The sequence below is a fragment of the Rhyacophila brunnea genome, unplaced genomic scaffold (assembly GCF_057557595.1).
Source record: "Rhyacophila brunnea isolate RB1 unplaced genomic scaffold, BYU_Rbru_1.0 scaffold_108, whole genome shotgun sequence".
Classification (NCBI taxonomy): Eukaryota; Metazoa; Arthropoda; class Insecta; order Trichoptera; family Rhyacophilidae; genus Rhyacophila; species Rhyacophila brunnea.
This window is the reverse complement of record NW_028232761.1, coordinates 998,390-1,024,505: the sequence shown is the minus strand read 5'-3', so window position 1 is coordinate 1,024,505 and position 26,116 is coordinate 998,390. Positions and strand designations below refer to the sequence as shown.

General features: G+C 24.5%; 1 protein-coding gene across 1 annotated transcript; it reads right to left on the bottom strand.

The window, feature by feature from the left end:
* Positions 1-17,381: 17,381 nt before the first annotated feature.
* On the bottom strand, positions 17,382-18,035 carry LOC147078760 (uncharacterized). Its single transcript, XM_085956838.1, has one exon. The coding sequence runs from the start codon at positions 18,033-18,035 to the stop codon at positions 17,382-17,384; it is 654 nt and encodes a 217-aa protein (XP_085812964.1).
* Positions 18,036-26,116: the final 8,081 nt, after the last annotated feature.

Sequence of the window (26,116 nt, the reverse complement as noted above, 5' to 3'; positions counted from 1 at the left end):
GTGGATCTAGTTTTAATCTAAAAGGCAAAACTCAAGATATATACATAAACCAAGGAATATATATAATTGCTTCAATCTAAGAATCTTTAAAACATTAATCTAAAACATAATATATAACTTTCTAAAGACTAGTTTTAATTTAAACAGACAAAACTCAAGACATATACATAGGAGCAACCAATATTTATGATTCTTTATATCTAATCATCTTCAATACATTACTCTGTGGTGTTTTTATCAATTATTTTTATTTACGGTTAATTTGTAGATTGTAATTTATAGATTTATTTTGAAAGCAAAACGTGACCAGTTTCCCGTGATCACATCTTTTTATACGTTTTAATAAATTCTCTTCTATATCTCGCCTCTTTTCAGGATCTATTAGTTCAAGGGTTTTCCCCAATCCTATAGTTTGAAAATATACCTGTTTTGGTTTGTGACTTAGAGTTTTTTCAGATACCTTTTATGAAATTGTGTTGAAAATCCAAACTTTGTTACGGCATATGGTATAATTTTACAACATTTATATTCATTTATAAGCATTAGCTCTATTTAGTCTTTTCAATCAAGCAAAAATTTAATGGATATACAGAGCAAGAAATATTTATTCTTACTTCAAACACATCTTATTTACAACCTTGCCTTATATATTCTCCTTTCAAGACTTATATATTCAAGTATCTTCCTAAGCCAGTTGTTTATTTGTATGTCCCTCTTCCTTGAAATTTCCAACTCTTTAATATTCGACTTATAATTAATCGATCGCATAGCAATAATTTTTATAAATGAAAGCAACACAGGCATAAATAAAATACTGATGTTTATTATTGCTATAAACGCAATTAAATTTTTCAAATCACAAAAATTAAAAGGTAAAAAAACATGCTATTATAAAGTAATAAATTCAAAAAAGTATATAAACCTACCAGATTTTTTTTCTAAGGACATCATATTTATAGATATAACATATTAATCGTGGTTGATTTTAAAATTAAAAAGAAATTAATCCCATGTTGGTTCAATTATTTCATCGGGAAAATATTAATTTAGTAAGATATTTATGAACTAAATTAATATTGTTTTCAAAGCATGTATATGTATCATGGAAGATGACACTAAAAGTGTTTTTTTGATAGGTTTATCGATAGATATTAAATAAAGTATTTATATGCACGTGCGATTGATGAATTAAAAAGAATAGTTATATACATAAGCGATTGATGAAGGAAAAAGAATTTGTGGGCTTTTACATAAACTGTGAAGGAAAAAGAATTTGTTAAGCTGGAAAACATCACTGAAAAAAATTCCGCTGTTTATCCCCAAATTTAAAACGTTGCACCTCCCTGTATATATAAAAAGTTTGATTTCATATATATCATGCATACCGATTTCATAATAAAAAATATGCATTAAATTTATTCGAGCATAAAAACTTAAAAATAGGCATAAAACATAGTATTTTTGATCAATATTTTATAGACTTGTTTAATAATAAACAGGTTTGAATGATTATAAAAGTCGATAATATTCAAATAATACAAAGGAATAAGCTTTGAAAGTATTTTACAAAAAAAGATGGATTTTAGTATTTTAATTGACCATAATAAAATATAAATCTTTTTTTAGCAACAGATTTATTATCTCATATAGTCTAAAGGAATATTGGTTACGTTTTAGTGGGCTGATTTCCCTTCGTTTATTTTTAATATTTCATTTACGAACAGATTTTATATCGTTTAAACCTTAAAAAATGTCGAAAAGAATTCCATTGATTTCAATACACTTTTTTGTCCTTTATTTAATTTTAGCAGTATTTATTTACAATAAAATCCTTATGTTATAAAGCATGATTAGAATAATGGGGAAAAATTAAAATATCAAAAGATTTTAAACAAATTTATCTGCAAGCTGTTGCTATTCAGTTATTTCATTCATAGTCTGATTCACAAGATTATCAGCCATTTCATCTAGTTCATTTTCATCAACAATATCATCCTCAATCTCTTCCCTCAAAACTTCTACCCGTAACTTTAAATCTTCAATATTATTTGCATTATCCTTGCTACATTCCATAACATCCAACTGATTCTCTAACAAATGACTAATTTCATTCATATTTATATCATTATAGACCTGCGCATCCGCTAACGTATCCTTTATACTCTCAATCCGCTCTATACGCGTGTCCTGATGATTACGTCGACGCTGGAGCAAAACAACTTTTCTCGATATGCGCTTTATCTCTATATCCAATGCTACAGAAAAAATCCCATTTTTGCGTGAATGAAGATACCGCTTCAATGCTACTATATTCGTATTTATCTCTCGTGTAAGCTTTTGTGTAGATAGCTTTGTTCGGCGGATTATTCGGGTGAGTTCACGATCTACTTCTTTCTGTGTTTTCTCTTTTTTAAATAAATCATAAAGCCACATTTTAAATAGGGGAAAATCATCTTCTAATCAATACTATAAGTAGAAAATTTTTAATGCCAAATTATAACCCTTGCTTATATTGTCTTTAATCTGCCATTGAAATAGATATGAAACTTAATTTTATACAGATAAAAAAAAATTGCATTTATTTTGAGTTGAAATAATTTATATGATATTGTGATGAGGCTAGCGCATCCATTCAGATACAATGCCATGATTAATTCAAAAAGAATATATTATATGAGTAAGATACATATATAATTATTTGACCCACAATTTATTATTAAGTTATGATTTATACAAAAAAATAAGCTATATAGACATGAGATACATAAAACAATATTTCACCCATTATTTCTATTAATTGGATTATTTCACAACAAATATATTCCTTGCATTGTTTTGGTAAGAATATCTTTAATGCTTGCTTATAAAATATTACCAATATTATTCTTTTAATGCATTAATCAAACAATATTTTCATGCTGAAATTATTTGTTTTCGTCAAAGATCAATTTAAATTATCTAATGATCAATTCATTTTCTAAAAAAAACAGAGAAACTAAACTAAACTAGACTTTTCAAACAGATAAAATGAGTTTTGAACTGGCACCAGATCAATTAAGCAATTAAAGGTATGTATATTTAGTCTTAAATAATCTCGGAAAATACATAAGTTCACCAATGATTTCTTCTGCTACCAATCTTAAGAGCAAAATATATTTTAAAATATAAATACAAAAATTGAAATTACATGATCATTTTATGTTTGTGTTCAAAAAAGGGTAAACTAGATGTTTAAGCACATAAAAGACTCTTTTTACAACTTCAACGATATGAAGGTTCTATTGAACACACATGTTAGACAAGATCAGGTTTTATTTATTTTTGGATGCCCATCTATTATCATTTCCATTACATATAAAAATTATAAAACATTATTCCCTAAAATTGCTCAAAAAAATACACTTGTTATTTTATAAATTATTGTTTTTTAAAAATATCATTTGACAAGAAATCCAACTAAAATACGAAAATTTTATAAAATGGCTAAATTAAACAGCCTATGCTTATCCATGAAAATGATAGTGCTACGTTATTTTATTGAATAAAATTATTTTTATTTTTATTTCTATTAATATCTTATAAAATATATGAACATCATATGAATCTTCACCTTGTGGGATTTAAATCTATTTTTTCATCCTTATAATTTAATAATGTGCCTAAAAATATCCATATATTTAAAAATATAAATTTAGCACAATATTAATGATTGAAGCCCTAAAAAAACACATAAAAATAAACAAAAATCATCCTAAGTATTAATTTCGCTAATTTAAGAATTTTATTCATGTTTTTCTTATATCTATATACACATCAATATATTTTTTTTTACTTTATAAACGAAACTTTATGTGGCACTGATTCAATTTTGCGCGATTTTCGGGCACAAAAACTTTATAAAGAGCATATAATGGATGTGAAACAAAAAATAGGAGGAAATTTTATTGTTAAAAAATAAAGATATGTGTCAAACCTTTTTTTAAAAACCGGTTAAAAATATAGGATTATTCTAACATAAAATTACAAATTTACTATGCTAGCTAAAAAGTATCTATTTTTCTCGTAAATATTTGGTCCAATTCTAGTTTCAGTTAGAAGTTTTGGTTTAGAAATAAGCTTTTAAAGTTTACTTACCAATTCAACATTCAAATTGTGTATTTTATTCATTAGAATACTTTTCCGATTTATACATGAATGAAGTAATGATGGTTAAATTCATAGAAACTTGACAAGCTTAAAATTTATTAAAATTAACGTTTGCATAATTATATTAGTCTTTAAAAGACCTCTAACAACACCGATGTATTTAAAACAAATAAGAAATACAATGATGCAGATAACACAAATTAAAAAATTCTTTGCTTATATTATTCGCTTATTTATGCCAAAAAAATTGGATCGATTGTCCAGGATATCTATCAAAAGCATATAGCATTTTAAAAAAATAAAAATTTTGATATAGAAGATAAGAACAAAGTTCTATCAACTAATTATGTTTGATCCACCAAGTCCAATCACATAATATGCCCATAAATCGCATTTAACATTTTAAAAGTAAATTTTATCAGTATTAAAGAGATATTACTGTCAAAATGTATTTATAACGCATAATTATATGAAATTTTACATGAAAGATATATAAAAAAAAATTAATTACCAATGATAATGTTCTTTTTTATAACATTACCACAATATGGATATTCTATTAAATTTTCAGTTTCATAAAAAACTTTAGATAAATCCTCGCTCAATATATAATTTCATAAATTCACCTTACTTAATTTTAATAGATGTATAGAGTTGAAATGATGTGTTATTTATATAAATATATATTATCGAAATAGAACTAGTGTCATAATAATATAAAAATTTTATTCTTGGATCTAGTTTAATAATTTTCATTGTAAGCTGATTTATACTATCACCCTATTATACCTCTTTTATAAATTCATATATTGGTGTCCTTTTTATCTCCTAAAGACTATAAGAATTTACTATATGATATATATAATCCGACAGATTATTTTATTCTAAGAGAAATCATTTTGTTTAATATTTTTTTAGTTTCTAAAGGTTCGTAGCTTGTTCTCAGATTTGGTCAGAAAATCCTTTGAAAAAAAATTTAAATCGGTATAAAACTCCCTTCTATACTATAAAAACTATATTTTTTTATTTATGATTTTAGATAAAAATACGTGATCGTAAATTTACAGTTAAAATTTATTTTCGTCTGAAGATTTGAATCATTAAACAAAAAATAAATTCGATTTTTTTGATAATATGATGTAAATGTTCAGATTGTTAAAATAATATAAACTTTACACATTTTTCGTTTCTCTTGACCATATTTTTTATATGGAAATTGAATTTTGACACACAAAAATTGTGTAAGTTATAAATATAAAAAAAGTAAAATATACATTTTAAAGTTTAAAACAGCAAATATTACATTATTATATGGTAATTTCTAATAATTACAAACAAAAAAAGCCTTTTTATCATTTTTGATTCTATATTTTTAAAATAGAGTTTAATCTCTAATCAAATTTTCTGAATTATACAAAAAAACACTTAAGAAGTGTTCGGTATATATTTTTAGAAGGTAAAATATATTTACAAAAAAATACAAAATGTGCGCTAGAAAAAAAACTAGAAAATTTCTTATATTATATAAAAATTTCATATATTTAAGTTTTAAAGTAAAACAATTTTTTTCTAAATGTGGTAAAAAGAAGCGTTATGATATAAAATATTGGCTACAAATATCCCACTTTTAGCTTTTATTTTTAAGTTAAGGAACTATTTTGAGTAAACCAGGTTTTCTAGCAGATCCAAAAAAAGCAGATTTTTAAAGCTGAAATAAATAAATTTTCTTTACTGGCATATTAATGTCTGGCAATCAGGAAAATAGATACATCTGGGGATGTATACGAAGAGAAAGCCATTTAATACATGACAACTTTTGCAGGTGTATACTTCCAAAAAATTTATATTTTATTTTAGTGATATATCAGTAGACCTAAAAACTGATAGAAGGTGAAATAAAAATATAATATTTGTATAACTAATTTTTAAGCATTTTAAAATTAAAAATATACAATTCTTACGAAACCTAGTAGTTAAGAAACCATACTTAGCTAAAATTATCAAAATACAAATTATAAAAACAACAATTGTAAATATTTTTTCACATTTCTACAAGGGTATATTTTCCTAATTCCCCCAACAAAAAGTTAGCATTGGCTAAATATTCAATACAAAAAAAATATATATATTTCGTGTATTCCTATTTTTATATAAATTTGTGTTTTTTTTTTAAAAAAAGGAATATTCAATCCATAATTCCTTTTCTAATTTACACAGATCTGCAAATTTTCTAGAATCATGGGCATAAAAAACAGATTGTATATTTTAAGTAGTTATAATTGAGCGATTATAAATTACATATTGTTTACAGTTCTAATAAAGTCTATTTATTATTCAACAAAATCAAACTTTTAATATTAACAATCAGGAGTATGTATTTACACATATATTATTTTGAATAAATTTTCTTTGTTTCATGAAATTCGAAATTGATTTTTAAAATTGTTCAGCTATTTATTTTTCAAGTGTGCACAGGAAGAATTTATATCTTAGTCAAAATAATATTAATGAGAATCCTTAATATGTTACTATAATGTAATATGGAGCAATATATCTAAGTTTTTGGTTTATAAAAACAAATTATTTTTTTTTGTTGAAAGTTCCCATACGAGCTTTGATTATTCAATTTACTTTTAATAATATTTCTTCCCCCGTCAATGGAATTTTATAGTGGATTTTTAATTTCATGCTTCAAAGGCAAAGATGTGCAGGCAACAAAGGAATGCATAAACTTGCTTGAATCACTCACAGAAAATATATATAGATATGAGGAGCCGATAGACTATAAAGCATGTTTAGATGCAGAGCTTGAAAAAGTAACGAAATCAAAAAAAGATTTCACAGTGATTAATATAAAGAATTTAGTGAATGTTATAATACTAAGAAATCAAAGTAATCAAACGAGTATTTCGTTATACAATAAGATATTTTTACATAAATTAGAAACACGCTATATTCAGCGATTAATACCTTTAGAATTTATAGGCGAGGTAAAAAAATATAAAGCACTGTTAGACCGTCTATTTATTAAAATTAGAGAAATGTATTTAAATAAGGAATCATCATATAAAATTGAGTATGAAGGAAGAATAAGCGAAAAACAAATTAAAATTAACGTCTTCGAGCATATACTTTCTAACATCACATTTCCTGTGAAGTTAAAGAATCCGGATTTTATCTTGGTAGTTCAAGTTTGTAAAAATATAATTGGTTGTTCTTTCATAAAAAATGATTCAAAGAATTTCAACTTCAATAGAAAAAATGTAAGTGAATAAATGTTCTGACTAGCATATATAAATTATTCACAGTTATTGTAATAAATAAGCCAATATTTTTAAATAAATCCTAAAGATTATAAAATCGAAAATTTTTATGGTAAATCATATTTGGTACATATTATGCCATTCTTTTTAATTTTTATCAATATAATTTAACAGTAAAATTGATCATATAGTAATTTTTAGATAATTGACCATATTGTAATTTATAGAATTTTGTATATGCATTGATTTGATATTAATTTATGAATAATGACATCATGTACAACATATTCATAAAATAATAGATTTTTTCGAAATACCTCTAATAACATTCAATTGTATATAGATAAATAATAGAAAAATTTCTTTTTTAAATCTAAAGTTTTGTTTGAATAAATAATTCCAATAGATTAAAATTGAAAAAACCCATAAATAAATAATTATGATCTTGCTTTGATGTGTCAACAGAAGTGTAAGTGCATATAAAAATAATAGTATTGAGAAACACTTGAGTATATGTGTATTGGGCTTAGAAGATGTATTGAGAAAGACTGTAGGAATGTTATGTTTAAAAATAACCTTCTTAAAATATGTAATATAGGGCAAAATAAAGTTTTGCGCATGCGAACATGAAAAGTTAAAAGAAAAAATGCTCACAAAAATAATAATCCTGTTTTTATAAGCTAACTGATGCTCAAAATATGTAGGTATGAAAATATTATCAATGTGCAAACGATCACGCCTTAATTCTCAAATGCAGAACACCAGTAGTACCATACGTCATAAGATGTGTTTGTGATCATAAAATACCATAAATCGTATATTAAAGATTAGGGATATCAACTGAAGCATTTCCATTCGCACAATTAAAAATTTTAAGAAAACTACAGGAGTTAATAAGTCTCGAAAGCAAATGATGCATAAGACTATAAAGGCGATTAAATTAAGGAACTTTGAGCAAACCTGATTTATACAACAATCTAAAGTTTTTTTTAAAAAAATTCAATGGCTAAAAATACAATTGACACATAAATAAAAATTTACATAATTTTTTACTTGCGACTTTTTTGATCATTCACTTTATTTTGAAACCCGACCTCCGTTATTTATAAATAGACAGATTTTAAATGTACTATCCCGCGCTTATAAGATACATTATCCATTTTTATGATTTTTGTGTGTCCGTTATTTTATTATTCGATATACGTAATTTTTAAACATTTGTCGATATTTCCCAACATATTATCTTGTCTATGTATATTTTTAAAAGAAAACAAAAGTTTCTATTATATATGCATATTGTTACGTATAAGTTTGTTTTAATGCCATATATAAATCAAAGTGCATTGATTTATTTTTGAAAGGTGGGTAAATAACAAAAAAAAATGATATATATATCTTTTATAATTTATAAAAAAGCAAATATTTGTTGGAACATTCGTTTTTGTACTAACCAAAGCGGAATTATTATATCAAATTTTTAAGAACAATGCAATTCAGGTAATTACTTAAGGCGTTTCAGAAACAAATGCCAAATATTAACACCGCTCGTTTTTTTCACATCAAATAATGAAGAAATCCATCAATTTTTTTTTATTAGTTCGGCTTATAGCAGAAATATGTATTTTTATTAATTAACAAACCTTCAAGGTTTTTAATAAATTTTTGAGATATTTACTATTTTGCAAGTTTTTCCTGTTTTGCGTAAGTTATTAAGATATTTAAATATCCTTCCATATGCTTTTCACCCATCAGTTTAATTATTTAAACTAGTTCTGCATTTTTAAAAAAAATATATTAAAGTTTCACCATTAATTTTATTAAAATCTATGCAAATATTTTAACTAGGCTTCGTTACTCTCTAAATACACACCGAAAACAATTAACTCGGGGGTCGGTATTGTTCACCTTTCCTAGTATAGTCTTAGGATTCCATAAATCCTTTTTTTTGCCTCTTATTTTTATGCAGGAATACATTCATTCATACACATTATTCAAACACTAATTGTTCTTTAAAGACATTTACTACTGAAACACTAGCTACCATAAGTTTTCCCATCATACAGTATTTATTATATATAAAAATAACTGTGTAATTTAAAAAGCTATATTTTTTTCTTATAATCGAATTATGGTCGGTTAATTAGTATTTTTACCTTAATCCTTTTCAGGGTATCCAAACTAACTTATAAAAGCATTTTTAGATATATTGATTTATAAATTAGAATATTTTAATATTGAGTTTTTATTCAAATATGACAAGGTTTTTTACTGCATTTTTTTAAGGTCTTGTATACTCTAAATATCACAAAGTAAATATCCGGGGGAAATGATTATATTTATCTAAAATACAAAATTAATCATAAAAAAGAACTTATCCGAGATTACATGTACGTCCTATATCTGTAATTTGCCACAAGTGATTTTATATATTGAATATTTTCGGATACAATTTAAAATTACTAAACAAATGAAATAATATTTTTTTCATGCCGTTGAACAGCGTAATATTTTAAAATTTTATTGTTTAACATACAATTTGGGTCTAATTGTTTTTATTATTATATTTGCATTGTTTAAATTTTTACATGGGCAAATATTATCTCAAAATTAAACGAAGACAGATGATAAGCGAGATAAAATCAAGAATTTTAAGTTATAGACTAAAATTAGAAGCTTTATAAGAAAAAAATAATTGATGAAACTATTATATAAAAAAAGCGACAGAGTTTTAAACCAAAAATCTTTTTTGTACAGTTTTATGTTTAAAATAGCCAAAATCGTTATTATTATTTGCGAAGTCAAAATACGATAATACAATGCGATTGATTTCGTTATTCCACTATAGTAGAAATTGGCATGTAAGAATACCATTTTTCTGCGGGTTATAAACCATCTATTCATATTAACCATTGGATAACTTTGAATGAAATACTTTCCATATAAATCTTAAAAAACATTTAAATGATATTTTATCGCTAAAAATATAATATTTAGGTAAAATTTAATTATTTTTTGATACTTGATAGATGCATCAGGATACCATTTATCAAAAAAATAATAGTTATTTATTTTGTTCTTAATATCTAAAAAAATATACAGATTTGGGGTTTCTAAACACATACCGAAATTTCCTGTGTTATTTACTATTAATCATTTAACTTATAAAAGTATATATGTACATTTAGCCTTATTTATATATTATAAAGTAAATGATATAAGTTTACAGCGAAATATCCTTTGTTGGAAATTAAATTGTGAAAAACTCAAATTAAGCAGGGTTAATTGACAACAGTTTCTTGTGTGGTAAAAGTCGATGCTATTTATATTTTTATTGATGTATTAATTATCTAAACTTATTAAAAACATGCTAAAAGTTAGCTACATCAACATTGTTCACCGCTTTTACGAAAAACAACCTTGCTGAATCTATTACAATTAATATTGCGGAGGGATTTCAGGAATTTTATTTTTTACTCTCTTTGAAATTGTAAATGTACATTTGTACCCTTGAGTTTAGATCGTTTTTCAATAATAAATCAAAAAAAGAAAATAAAAAATATGAATTGAATAGTTGTTTAATAATATGAATGGTATATTTTGAAATTTATAAAAAATTACAGTTGAATAAATTTTTTTGAAAATAGAAAAAATGATAAATATCTTTTAGTTTGATAATGATAGTCAATTGGTAAAATATGTGATTATAAATGGTAACCAAAAAATTTCCTGGTATATAGGAATGTTAACTAATTTAAAAGCATAAATAAAGGTATTAAATATAAATAAAACATAATACAAAGTCTTTCAAAGACTATTTGCAGATTATATATATATATGAGGAATGAACGAGCATTTGAATATTTATGGAGTAATAACAGAGAAACAAATTCTTTCGAGAGCATCAGTTTAATTATAGAGGCATTTATTTACTCTAAGTAAGGCAATTTATACTTTTATTTCTGATTTAACGAATAAATATACACAATAATGATTTAGCAATCATTATTTTAGTTTATTAAATTAGAAAATGATTTTATTACACAATGAAAAATATATAAAAACGGTATTCGCATTTATTATTCTGGTAAACGATCACTTCTTTAACAATTTCACGCACAAGTTGAAACCTTTTTCTTGACTTTAGGTCTTATAAAATATTGAATATCGCAATACTATTTTACAATCAAAGAGGATCTAAATGAAAAAACCTTAATATTTAATGATCAAATTCATGCCGCTATTTTATTTTACACTGACCATAAAATTCCACAAAAAAACACTGACTCAAAAAAATACAAGTTAAAGTACTTCTCACACACTGATCTTCTTCTGTGATATAACTTGGATCAAGGGAATCAGAATTTGCAATATATTTTCCAAAAGGTTTTAAATACACCTAGATTGGCTTTGAATTTGTGCATAAATTATTACAATAGATTAAAATTTAAATACAAGAAATATCGATTCGATATATTTTTGATTATATAACATATTTCGGTCTTTTCTAATAAATCAATAGAGACTAAAATTAATTTAGAAATACAATTTCTACCCTAAAACATTTGTTGATTGAAATCACTGTTTCTTAAAAACCTTCAATTTTATCGAAAAATCTTTAAACTATAAAAAAAACAATCACATGCTTTAATATATAGTCTTTTACACATAATTCTATTATTTCAAGTATAGACCTATTATTAGAATATTAATTTGTAAAATATTTAATAATTTTCAATCATTTATGTCAGCATGACATATTTTTTTTTGATTGTGTGGTTATCTAAGTATTTCTTTGGAAATTTTCTGCCAGACATAAAAGTTTCTGTTCGCTAAAAAAAGACTTTTCGTATATAAATTGCATAAATATCAGTTTTTAAGGCTAGAGTTATCCAGCACAGTCTAATGTCACCTTATTGATGCCTTGATCAGAGTTGTTAGCAGAACATCTAAAAAAAATTGAAATTCTTAATAATTCAAGATAGTTTCTAATATTAGAAAAAAGCCCATAGAAGGTGATTGGGTATTTTAGTTCACTTAATATATATTTGAACTAAAGCTTAATTTAAAATCCGAGCTATTGAATATAATATGCATATAGTCTAACACACAATAGTGCATCAAAAAAAAAGCTAGTACGATTTTAATATAAATGATAAAGTGCTAGCACAGATTACGATTGCATATAGGATAAGAAAATTTTTTAATGTTTTTTTAATTTATAAATAATATTATTTATTTGAGAATATCATAAGCATCGTAATTGATATTTTAAAAAAATTTTGAGAACATCAAAATACTAGAGATGATAAATTGATTATATGATTATATTACCTAAACGTTTTCATGACTTAATATTTTTTCCACAAAAAAAAGAAGCAGGTTATAGGCATATAAACTTAAAAACGAATCATTAAGAGATCTTAAAGAAAATTAGACTTAGAAGTCAAATTTTTTTACTTTAAAGATACTATTTTTTTCTAAGTTTCTGTTATGAATTCCATATTTTGAGATGTAGACAGCTCATTAGGAATATTACACAATCCTAAAATGTATTTTTGAAACTTTCCCCTGATCTATCCTCATCAATTGATATTCTATTTCAAATGATGTGACTTAAAGTGTCTTGTTACTTTAGAAAAATATTTTATATCTAAGTTTAATTGTCTATCAAAAACTATTGTATATTTTACGAAGATGCAAAGTCAATATAGGATATGTATATGATTATTTAGCATATAAGTGCTGAAAGTTCAACTTAAAAAAACGAAAAATTGTAGTTTTAATTTTAAAAAAATAACAGTATCATAAATTCCCGCTATATTAAGGATTTTTTTAATAAATTAGTTTACCCGCAATTATGTATAATATACAAGACCATTTAGTATAATTTTCTATTTTATGGGCAGAAATTCTTTTTATGTTATATTATACAGGGTAAATTTTATAAAAAAAACGAAAAGTTAGCAATTTATTTTACCAAAGCCATCGCATTGTCACTAAATTTTTTGTTAATTACTATATCTTTATTTCATACGCGAAATATCTTTGAAATATATCATATATATAAATTATTAATTTTTACGCATTTATCTTACATAGAATAGGTCAGTCATTCTTAAATAGGATTTGATAATTAAAAATTGTTCAAACAAAATAGAAAAATTCATGGACATCTATACATAAGCATATATAATAAAGCAGAAAAATGTAATTTTTCTATTTCCAACATTAAAAAAATTGTTATCATGCTAAAAAATATAATTGAATCTCATGTATATTATATTTTATTATTTTACAAGCCATTATTTTATGCATATTGATCAAATTATTATTTTTTGAATGCCATAGCAAGATTAAAATACATAAATGAAGCAGCTATGTAATCCAAAAGTGTATTTTATATGTAAAACTTGAGTATCATACCGCGTAGAGATAAATACACATCAATCCAATATACCTAAGATTTCTTTATTTATATGGAACATTAAGTTATTATGTTATAATTTAGCAAAAAGAGCTATTTATTAAGTACATTACATAATATTACATCCTTTATTCAAAGCAGTGCTATTATTATAAGTTTTAAAGTGATAATTTTACTAGATTGAATTGAAATTACTGAATAAATATTTTATAGATATCACAAAAAATACCCAAATAGTTTTTTATGCAAATATTATATGTTTTTTATTATAAATATAATTTTTCATGGTTTCTGTGACTTAACGCTTCTAAGACTTTAAAATTTAGTAAAACTTAGATGCACTATAAAAAAAATCACATGCATAAAATTTCACATGCTTTATTCCTTAACATTCGTTCTCTACGCAGATTTAATTATAATTATATTTGATTTAAGAGCATAAATTTCTATTATTTTTTGTATTTTTTTATTTTCGTAGAATTCTTAGCCCCTAATATTCTACTTATGGAATTTTGAAATTCGAAGTACGACTTATTATATCTCCCCTATTAAAAATTTGTAAATTTTTTATAGTTCATTCACAGTTGAATCATATTTTTATAGTTTCTCTTTTTCAAAATTCGTTAATTTATCGATACAGATAATTCCGATTGCAATAATTATCTATGTATTTTTATTTTGAAGTAGTAGAAATTGGTAAAACTAATATTCAGCATATATAATTTTTTTTTGTTGTTATAAAACACATAGATATTTTCAATCCCTTTTCTATGCAAAAATTTATTTTATGTATTATGAATTTATTCCTTTCTATAGATTTCACAGAAAGAATACATCATATAGACTAATATGTGTGCACAATATTATGAGACTCTATTTTTTTTAGATTAAAATCTTCCTTTTAAGATCTAAATAATTAGATTTTTGTTAAATATATTAGTGTATTTTATAAATTTAGGGTGATCATTTAATTGATATATTTTTCATTGAGGTTATTTTATTTCTATTGAACTTGATTCTTGAGCACATTTGAAAATTTGTTTTTTATGCTTTAAAAAAAAGCTATAATAGATGGCCTTTTTTTCTCTATAATTAGAATGATGCATTTTTTATCATGTTAAAAGATATCGTAATAGGTATATTGTTCAGAATTGCTTTGAACACTTTGATTCAGCCAAAAAAGTATCTAGTTTTTGATTACATACACACATAAAATAGAAAAGCAAGATATCTATTAGAAGATAGAAATTACTGCCGAATTTATTTGAAAACGCTTAATATCAAGATAAAATAACTGTTAAATTTCATATTTTGAAAAAATCAAACACAAAAAACAGAAAAAGAACTATTATTTGATGACACATTTTCACAAAACATAAAAGTAAAATATTTAAAAAACCATCATCTTTTCAATTTTTTTAATCACAAAGATATAAATATAAAGATAAAAATAAAAATAAGTCTAAAAAGAAGGGTCTTTATGAAAAGCAGTGTTGTCTAGTACTAAATAATACACCATATTTTGGGACCTTAAGATGTTTAGCTACTTAATAAAATGATTATTTAAAAAATACTTGAATAATAAAATTAAAAAAACCATTTACTTGTAAACAAGTGAATTTAAAACATAACAATGTGTTAATGTGATTTCTTAAAGAGATTGAACGTAGTATATTGCCACAAATATACTACATCGCCCACAAAAAAAAATTACAGTATTTAAGACTATATTAATCTTACAAACTATTTCATGATTTTTAAGAGAAAACCAAACAAAGGTTTTTTAGGGGATAATAATTGTGATAAAAACAATTTTCTTCTTGCTCTTATATGTTGTCCTCATATAAACCACAATTTAAAAAATTCCTAGATGCATAAATATTACACGAAAACGCAATTTTTTTCTTCGTAATTATGCCCTAAAAAAGCTTTATCGCCCTAAAAATTAGAGCGAAATACACATGAAAATTGGTAGACAAAGAAAAAAGCGGTGATAAAGTATGTAAACTATGTATATCATTATCTAAATTATTGATTGTATCTTGATTCCAATCTATGTACATTTGTATTTTCTTACTAACCAATTTTATCAACCATATCACACATTTTTAAGCAAATCAAAGCTATTCTTACTATATTTAGGATATAAATTTTGATGATATGTATTATATTATTTTTTTACTTTTTATTATAGCCAAGTGTTAAGCAAGTGCCAATTAACTTTATTAGAAATTTATTTTATGTCTTCTTTATAATTTCCATCAGGGTTTAAAATAATAAACATGTCTAATTTTTATAATGCGCAAAAAATTTCTTGCAAAAATAAATACAATGTTTTTATACAACTTCTTGAAAATAATTTGATTTAAAAAAAGACGAAAATTCATACTAAAAATTCATAAAAAATACATGTAAAATATTTACCCAAAGAGGTCGAAAAAAGTGACTGGCTCATAAAAAATCACAAAAATATTCTTGAAAATACAAAGAAAATGAAAACTATTTGTATAAAAAGACCCCAAAAACATGCTTAAAAAAGGAACCTACCGATAACAAATATATTCTTGTGAAAATAAATCCAAAAAATTTTATATCAAACGGCAAATAAACTCTTATTATTTTCAAAATACTAAACATTAACATAAAAAGTTTTTTCCCTTTACATATTTTTTTATGTCAATTTTTAGTAAATATTACAGAAGTTAATTGTTGTATATCAATTGGGGGATAACTCGAGAAATTTGTAGGTTTTATATTAATTTGCAACGGCGCTTTCGGCAATACACTAAATATTTGAAGATGGCGGCATATTATTGTAAAAGATCATCCTTATGATTATAAACCATCTAGAAACGGTTATATATAGTTATTTGAAGATAGCGGTAAAATTTTAAAGATTTTCCTTATGGTTATGAACCAGCTAGAAATGGTTAGACCATAATATTTGATCCTTGAGATTACAATTAATTTTCAGAATATATAAGTACTCTTAATATAGCGTAAAACAGCTTAAAATAAATTATGATTCCTAATAGAGTTTGTCTGAAGACAATAGGGTCTTCTATAATTTCCAAATAAAATAATGTCTATGTTTGGTTTTTTTGTATACAATGCCCCCTTTTATATAGTATGCAAGATATTTTCAAATATGGTTTTATTTAATCCTTGTCTTTTAAGATAAGAACATTTGATTCTATAATGAAATCCAAAAGCATGTATTTTATAAACCTTTTAAGAGTGTATCGCCTTAGTAAAATACATAAAACAATCGCATCTTTACATTATGAAAATAAAAAGTGACACTACCACGGTAGAAATAAAATATTAAAATCCATATTTGCATCAATATTTATCTACAATCAATCAATAACATTTATTGTTGTATTTCACATCAACAAAACACATCTCCGAACTATATATATTGTAAGAACATGATTGCAAAATTTTAGAATAAAATAAAATATAGAAAGTGTACGAAATTTCACTTTTATTTTTATACCTGTAGATGATTTATAAAATAAAATAGAGGTATTTCGATATAAATTTAATTATATAGCCTGATTTAACTTATTTTTATAAGTTTCGATACTTCCCTTTTCCTTAATAACCTCGACATGATTTCCCTTAGAAATAAGCTTTCCTTCATTTTTAAGCTTTTCGAAATCCTCTCTTTCAAGATTTGTAAACCCGAATTTGGTTGACACTTTAACAACTTGCTTCCCCGAAAATTTATTTTTAGCTCTCCTCAATGCTTCTTCAGCAGCAGCCTTATACTGATCCTTAGTCCTTATACTATAAATAATTTGGCCATATTTAAGTCGAGTCGCTCTCATATAAGGCTTCCCAAAAGCACCTCTCATTCCCGACTGTAATCTGTCAGCACCTGCACAACTCAACATCTTATTAATTCTTATTACGTGGTATGGATGCACTCGAATCTTCATATGGAAGTTTTCCTTTCCTGCATGCTTTACCATGTATTTATTTGCGGCTATACGGCCACTTTCAAGTGCTTCGGCTGATAGTTGTTCAATTTCTTGGGATACTAGTGATACACTCAGAGGAAAATCGAGAACATCGGCTTTCTTTCGCGCTAGATCGTAAATTGATAGCTTTGAGTCTGGCACACCTCGGCAATATCGTGATTTGGTGTATGGTTTGTTTTTGCAGTATCTGTAACATCTTCCTGGTCTTCGTCCCATTTAAAAGGGGGCAGTTTAATATTTTATAAATCTGAGAGTAACGGGGATAAAAAAATAAATATAGAATATTAATGGTTTAAAAAGCATTGATCAATATCATATATAAAACTGATAACTATTATCTAATGAATATATCTATTTGTTTGTAAAATAATTTATCAATATCATGCATAAAACTGATTCTATAGCGAAGGGTATATATATGATGCACCCAGGTTAAATCAATCACGTCATGCTTCACAAAAACAATATGAAAGTACAGTGCTAGAATTAACCCTTAAATAAAAAGATATAAAACAAATAATAATTTAATCCAACAAATTATACATTGGTTTTGAAATTTATTTATCAAGGAAACGAAAAAAAACAAATAACAATTTCATTGAGTACATTATCTAGTGCTTTAGAAAAGAACAGAACACTATAACAGAAAAGCGAGCAATATTTTTTAAATATAAGTATTTATAGCCAAAAACCTTAGGATTGAGAAAAACCATTGAATTGATAGGTCTTAAGCGAAGGAGAGAAATGAAGAAGATTTCAGAAAGGATAAAATAGCCGTAAGTATTAATGAGTTTTGCGTACGAGAAAACAAAACTAAAATTATGAAGAATAATTTAGCCCTAAAATAAATAATTAATTTATAGCCAAAAAATCATGATCAATACAATAAAAAGAGATTCCTATTTTATTTAATATTATTTACAGTGGTTTAAAAAACCGTAATAACATAAGATAGAAAAATTATGTCACTGTAATATGATTATAAATGGTTCTGATCAAATTATATAGAATTTGAAATTATAAGGATCTTTATTTCTATCATATTAAACAGCGAACAAAACTTTGAAGGTACTTTTAAATGTTATAAATAAAATATACTTCCTGATAATTTTCGGATACAATTTTTTTTTAGTTCATTAGCTATTTAATTCTTCAAATACTTTACTTTTACATATAAAACACTACTGCTTTATACTCCTTTAACTCTCATCATCTTTCAAAACTAATAAGTAAACTGTTTTGTCCGGCCATTTTTTATTTATCTGGATGGGTCAAAATTCTTCTTTTAACTTTTCATGTTTGCTAACAAAAACTTTAGACTCGTTTATATGATATATTCGATGTATACTTCCTTCAATTTAATCCACTTTAAAACATTACCACCTTATAAGCACAAGACTTATCATATAAGAGACCTTCTCAATCCTATTATTTGTGCGAATGCTTACTAAACCCCTTAATATACAACTTTTGATATTTTGTGATCGCACCATCACATCTTATGACATATGGTACCATTCTTGTTTTGAAACTGTAAATATAAGAGGTTCATTTGTCATCTGTTAATAAATTATAATAAAGTATTGATGTATGTATCAATAAATATATCGCAGGTTGCAATTTTTTTTTAAAAATATATGTAAATATCATCAATTTTTATGCGTATGGTATTTTTTAAATCATTTTTTGCGAATTTATTATATTCTTTAATCATATAAAATTATACGTGATAAAATCATATAAAAAATGAAGGCGATGTTAAAAATCATATCAACTTAAAATCTGAAACTTGAGACGACTTTATATTCTAATATATATTTTTTTTAAAGGAAGTTCGCTTATGACTGTCAGAAAGTTTTGCTTTTCTGATGCACCCCGCGTGTGATCCTTCACATTTACTGTTACCAGTTTGATCTACGTGGATTAAGCCTGTTTACCAGACGGTAGTCAATAAAGATGGGATATGGGATTCTATCTACTTTCCGTAGATGGTTAATTATGCTACAGCACTAGTCTACACTTACCTATATCCTTGCTGAATAGAGTAGGCTTTATTGAATGTTCGGGCATTTTAATCGTCATCTTACACAGAAACCTTTAATTTATTCTTGTATATTAAATCTTTTTATGGTTTTACTTTTTAGTTTCGACAGACCGCTCCCTTGCGGGTATTTCTTGTTTTGAGTAAATATATATGAATCCGGGATGCGTTGCGGTTGGAATTCAGTCCATATATTAAAGCACATTAAAACAACTCGCCACTACACACCTTGATCGAAAGGATGTCAACTAAATTGTTTTTTTTTTGAATTGGAAATAACAGGGTTATGTTAAATACTAGACTGAATAGAAAATTACAAAAACGTTTGTATGATAAAAACCTTTTAAAAAAATATACAAAAGTGTTCAAAAAACAAAATAAAGTTATAAAATTCAAAGCTTTTCTTTAATACATAATTTAAATTTTATACACTACAAGAAATAGCTTAGCACACCATTTGCATATTGAAAAATCAAAAAATTAAACGAAAAATTCATTAATATTAAAATAACCATCTTAAAATAGATTATAAGAAGTTATTGATTTATATATAATCTTTTTATTTATGGTTTAATGTTTGTATTCTAATTTTATAATTGTATTCAAACATAACATAATTGATTTCCCGATAGCACATCATGTTTATACACTTAAATGTATCCTCTTACATCTAGGTAGATACCTTTATCCTTCTTAAAACCTCACACTTCCTTATTTTCTTATTCCTATATTTGTACATACGCAATATTTTTTTGTCTTAAAGTCTTTCAGATACCTATTAATGAATTATGATGCAACTTCATCCCATTTTACGACATATCGTATAATATTTGTTTAAAGTTATAGATAAATATTAATTAAGATGCCAAGTAAATCGCATTTTTTTAATTTATACTGATTTACATAATAAAAATTATAAACATATCAAGAAATGTACTTATAAACTTCAAATTTTATCGAATAAAAAAATATCAAGTATTATATACATTCAATGCGAGGTCATTCCTAGAAGATTGAAATTTTATGGTGGGTATTGCCTTAGATGTGCATCAGGTAAAAATAGATATCGAAGAAAGCGTTTTAAGCATTAAAATAATATTTTCAAAGCCCATAACCAAATTATGAAAGCCAAATTCAAATATTAAATAGCATATTTTTTTTAATATGACACAATCTCGAACCATTTTTAATTTGAATGACAGAAACGACCAGAATTCATTTCATACCCAATCGGGTGAGATTGTGTCAATTAGCTTCGATAAAAAAAGAATTGCAAAATATATTTTCAGATAAAATCTATAAAAGTATCAAAATAAATTTTAGAATCCTTAATTATGATTGTTTTAGATATAGTTGGTACACTTTTGTACAGGCCGAAAAAGGAGGATACCGAAGCGATTATACGGATGCAAGAGCAAAATACCGAACCTGATTTTATTACCAATGATCATATGCTATATTTCAGGCCACATCTCAAAATACTTGCTGAATTTTTACATTCACACAAAGAACCATATATTTTCTGGTCTACATGCCTCGAACAAGATGTGCATATTTTTAGTGGTGCATTAAAACCAATTTTTACAAAGGTTCTCGGGTATTTATCACAAGAAGATTGTTGGGAAAGACCTGATCGCAACATTATTAAAGCATCAAAATGGGTTAAGGATCTAAATGGCATTTCTAAAATATGGAAAGATTTAAATTTCGGGCAGAATGAAATATTTAATGTTAATGAGATTGTTTTGGTTGATGATTCACCTTCTAAAAGTTTAAAAGGTCAGAATTTTATAAAAGCTGAACAATTTAAGGGAGATTCAAAGGATAATGGCATTTTTGATATTTGTAAAAAGTTACACGAATTTGTAAAATGTGAAAATATTAATTGTCTGAAAAAATTTCATTAAAATCAATTCTTAAATTACTTTGTTTTTTTACGGAGCTGGAAATTATAATTATTTTCTTTATAGGTAAGTTATTCTTTATTATATCTTATTCCAACACACAAAAAATAAAGTCTTTAATTATTATAATTTTTAAATTGCAGAAAGTTTACTGTTTATTTTTTTATAAATAAAAAGAAATTATGTTCAGTGTACCAATTTAACAACAAAAAAACTTTAATCATATTTCAACAGTGGTTTTTTAGGACATCTGAATATCATTAAATATCTATATGATCCTTTCAAAATTGGATTTTTATAATTACAAGATAATCATATAACCAGAAAATATAAATTAAATGCTTTAAAGAACTTTATTAGGCATACAATCCTTTATTGATTTAAACTGACACTAAATATTTGTATGAAAGGGTAATACCCCCACACAAAGTGATTTCTATTCTACTAATACGCGAACTTTTTCACACATAAAATTACTAGACCTTCTGATTATAGAAGGATGTAACCATATTAAGAGATTGAATTGTTATCATTATCTTTATATCTGAAAAATTCAATATTTTTATAATATGTGCAATTACCTAAATTCAAAGGTTTCTTCAAGAGAAAAATACAAATTTTCTCACTATCTTCATAAAAATTAGGATGTTCATATAAAAATGTGCCAAAAAGATAAAAAAAAACTCAAATATACTGAAAATTATTTATTAAGAACTAGTATTTATATAAAAAAATCAGGGTTCTACGATTCGGATTATAATTAAAAAGAATAGGCTTCAGTAAATTTTAACGAATTCTTGCAAAAAAAATATGATTTTATAAATTTAATTTATATAGTACCTAATTATAATCAACAGGTGTATTGTAAGCATTGCATCATTCGAAAAATTATTTTCAAATAGAACCATTTCAATGTAAATATTGTAGGACGTGCAAATTGTATTTTTATACAACTTTATTCATTTTTAAATAAAATTGATCATAATTAAATTAAGCTTTACAAATTTAAATAGTAAAGAAAAATGATATTAATACCTTAGAAAACAAAAAATGTGATATTTAACAGTAGAAAATTACATATAAGGGGGTTTTTCTTACTAATAAACGCGGCATTTATATAAATACCAAAAAAATTATCGTAAATCAAATCACACAAATTTAAATTCAGTGCCTTATAACCTCAAAGATATTTCCGCTATGTATGCAAATATTCTTCTGAACATACTAAATATTAATTGAATATATGATCAGAAATAAAATATTCATATATTTTTATTCCATAAAAAATAATCTTTTCGGAGATATACATAGAAAATTTCGAAATAAATTCTTATTTATGGGTTAATTTTCTTTTATCAATTTTATCTATTTTGACGTGATCAGCATATTTGGAATATTTCACAACTCCTTGATGCATCTTTTGACACCTTCCCCTGATCTATCTTCATCAACTGCTCTTCTTCTCTCAAATGAGATGAGTTCAAGTGTCTTGCGGAGTGGAAAATTTCGCAATAAATATAGTTTTATTTTCTTAAAAACGTACCGACAATAAAAAGATCGCCTTGCACTAATAACTTTCTCATATATATTTTATTGCATAAAATTTACATGAAAATATACCCACTCTTACTTTTTATCAGAATATCAATCAATTTATTCCTTTAGATGATTTTACTAAGTTGATCAGTATTATATATAATTTTTATTTTTCTCACAGTTTATTAGATGATATTTATAATATATTCGAATTCAGAATTTATAATTGTTCAAAATCACATTAATCGATGATATAATCTTAATAACCACAAAAGGAATGAGGAAATACTAGTAGAGAAGAAACATCCCTATTGACAAGAAAAATGAAAAATATAATATTAGATGAAAAATACGATATAAATTGAAATTATTTCTTTTTTTATGAACTCCTTTATTGTTTATGAAATTCTTAAACCAAACCATCGAAAATTTATGAATGAATGCTGCTACTCAATAGGTTCTATTATAAAAAAAACAGATATACAACTCTATGTTTGAAATAAAGCTGCGATTCATTTTTTTTTTGTGGAAACGCCTCTACATAAATAAAAAAATACTATAAGATTGTTTTTACGTAAGAATTATTACTTTTTAAAAAAGAAACATTATTTTATTTTTGGAATAAGAGTTCGGTATATTTATTGTTTCTTAATCTGCTAAAACGCGAAAACAGTTGAGAAAAATTTGAATACTCGATTTGAGATAATACAATATAAAATAATTCGTAAAAAACGCCTTTATTTTTATTTTATATGCTAATATAAATATAGAAATTATGATATATTGTAATCTGCTTATCTGTATAAAACAGATATTCGCTTTTTCGTATCTGAGATCAAAGTTATCAAAGACTTTTTATAATATGTCAAAAAATCTTATAATCCAATATATAACTAACTACATCCAAAAATATGCTTAAAATTTTTTAGAAATTACTTGTTTCTGAAAGAATTTTTTTTGTTTCATATGATTTTTTGGTAAAAAACTAGTAATATATGAAAATTTGAATTTCTTAATCTTAAAATGGTTCATTTTTAATGGTTTAGCTTTCTATTTTTTTCATTTTCTCTCTATTTTTTTTGAAATTTTAACTTTTAAGTATTTATTGAATTTATGTTTTAGAAAAGAAATGGAAAAGTATTATTCATGAGAAATACAATAAAGCAGTAAATAAATCTGTAAAAATATAGTTGAACATTGAACTTTGGAACAATCAGATCGGCAAGATATTTTACTATTTTATGTGTATATGCTTCCTGGAAATCTTTTAAAAATAGAAAATTGGAAAGTTAATGGTGTTATTATATTTGAATAATGCAACACGGATGTCTATAATGCAATTTTATACAAGTTAAATCAATTATTATCTTCATTCTGTTTAGTATAATTTAAAACTGAATAAATTCATATAAACGTAAAAAGACGATGTTGGAAGTATATATCAGGACGTGAGATAGTTTTGAAATACAATAACACAAAGGAATTTATAAAACCTAAAGTTTAAAACCGAATAAAAGCATACTTTCAAAGTGTAGAACAGAGGAAAACTCAAGAATTCATAGTCACAAAAAGATAGTGAATAGAAGAGAATTTATATTAAGAAGCAAATATTTTATCGCATAAATATAATATTCTCATCAAAAACCAATAAAATATAGCTTTAAATAAAAAAAATCGTATTTTTTTACAAGATTGAACTATAAATAAAAATTAATAGATTTACTTTCAAAAATTAGTATTTTTAAGATCTGTTATAATTTGTGATATCCCCTTACATATTAGTGTATAAAAATACATTTAAGAAAATAATTATTGCAAAAAATATCTGATGTATTCATAACTTCAAAACAACGAGCATTTTCAAATTTGAAATCAGCAATCGATACCTTTCAGCCATGACTGGTATACTTTTTTTAAAGAATTCCTACCATTTACCACATAAAAATCTGCATCAAATTACAGAAGAAGTTAAAAATAATATATTATATAGATTTTAATATTTTAAGAGCATATATGCGCCAAAATTATAGATTTTGTATTTACTATTGTGCTAGTTTTAATAATTCATAATTATAATTGTTTTGTATTTACATTTTTGTAAGATTCAACACCATGATTTTTTATACAAAATTTTATTGATAAACATATTTTTCTAATGCAAAAAAATAAAATCTAGAAACTGTATTGTACGATGAAAAAACCCTATTAATTTAAAATTTTAGATTTATAATTATACCCTTGATTATAAAATACCTGGCGTCGAAATGAATTATAGGCATACATTTTTTATCACATAAAAAAAGAGCCTATGTGACACAAATTTTCGTCAAAATTTTTATGTTATGCGTGCTTGATTTAGAAATACGAATTTGTTATCGCAAATTCTATATAGCGAAAAGCCACAAGAATAAAATATACAGACTATTTTAATTAAAGAGGCCATAAAATATTCGTATAATTATTAGAATTTGAAGATAAATCTAGGCCAATTTTTTCGAATCTTAAAAAGCTATTGAGAGAGAATCATATATATTTTTTTAAAGAATAATTCATTTTACCTGAATTTTTTGCGCGTAAAACAATACTACTAGTTTTTATGAAAAATATATTATCTAATTATAGAAACAGATACAATGATCACAAAATTAATAGCAATAAGATTTATCATAAATTTATACGAAAAAAAACATTTTTTGACAGATACTGAAATCAGAAAAAATATGAGTTAAGCTTTATTCTTAAAACATTTAAAATGTTTTTATTTCGGTTATTTTCGATTCAAATTTAAATAATACTTTGGGGAGCTGTAACAAGCG

Coding starts and splice junctions, on each gene's coding strand:
- LOC147078760 (XM_085956838.1), bottom strand. CDS start 18,035: ATGGGACGAAGACCAGGAAGATGTTACAGATACTGCAAAAACAAACCA.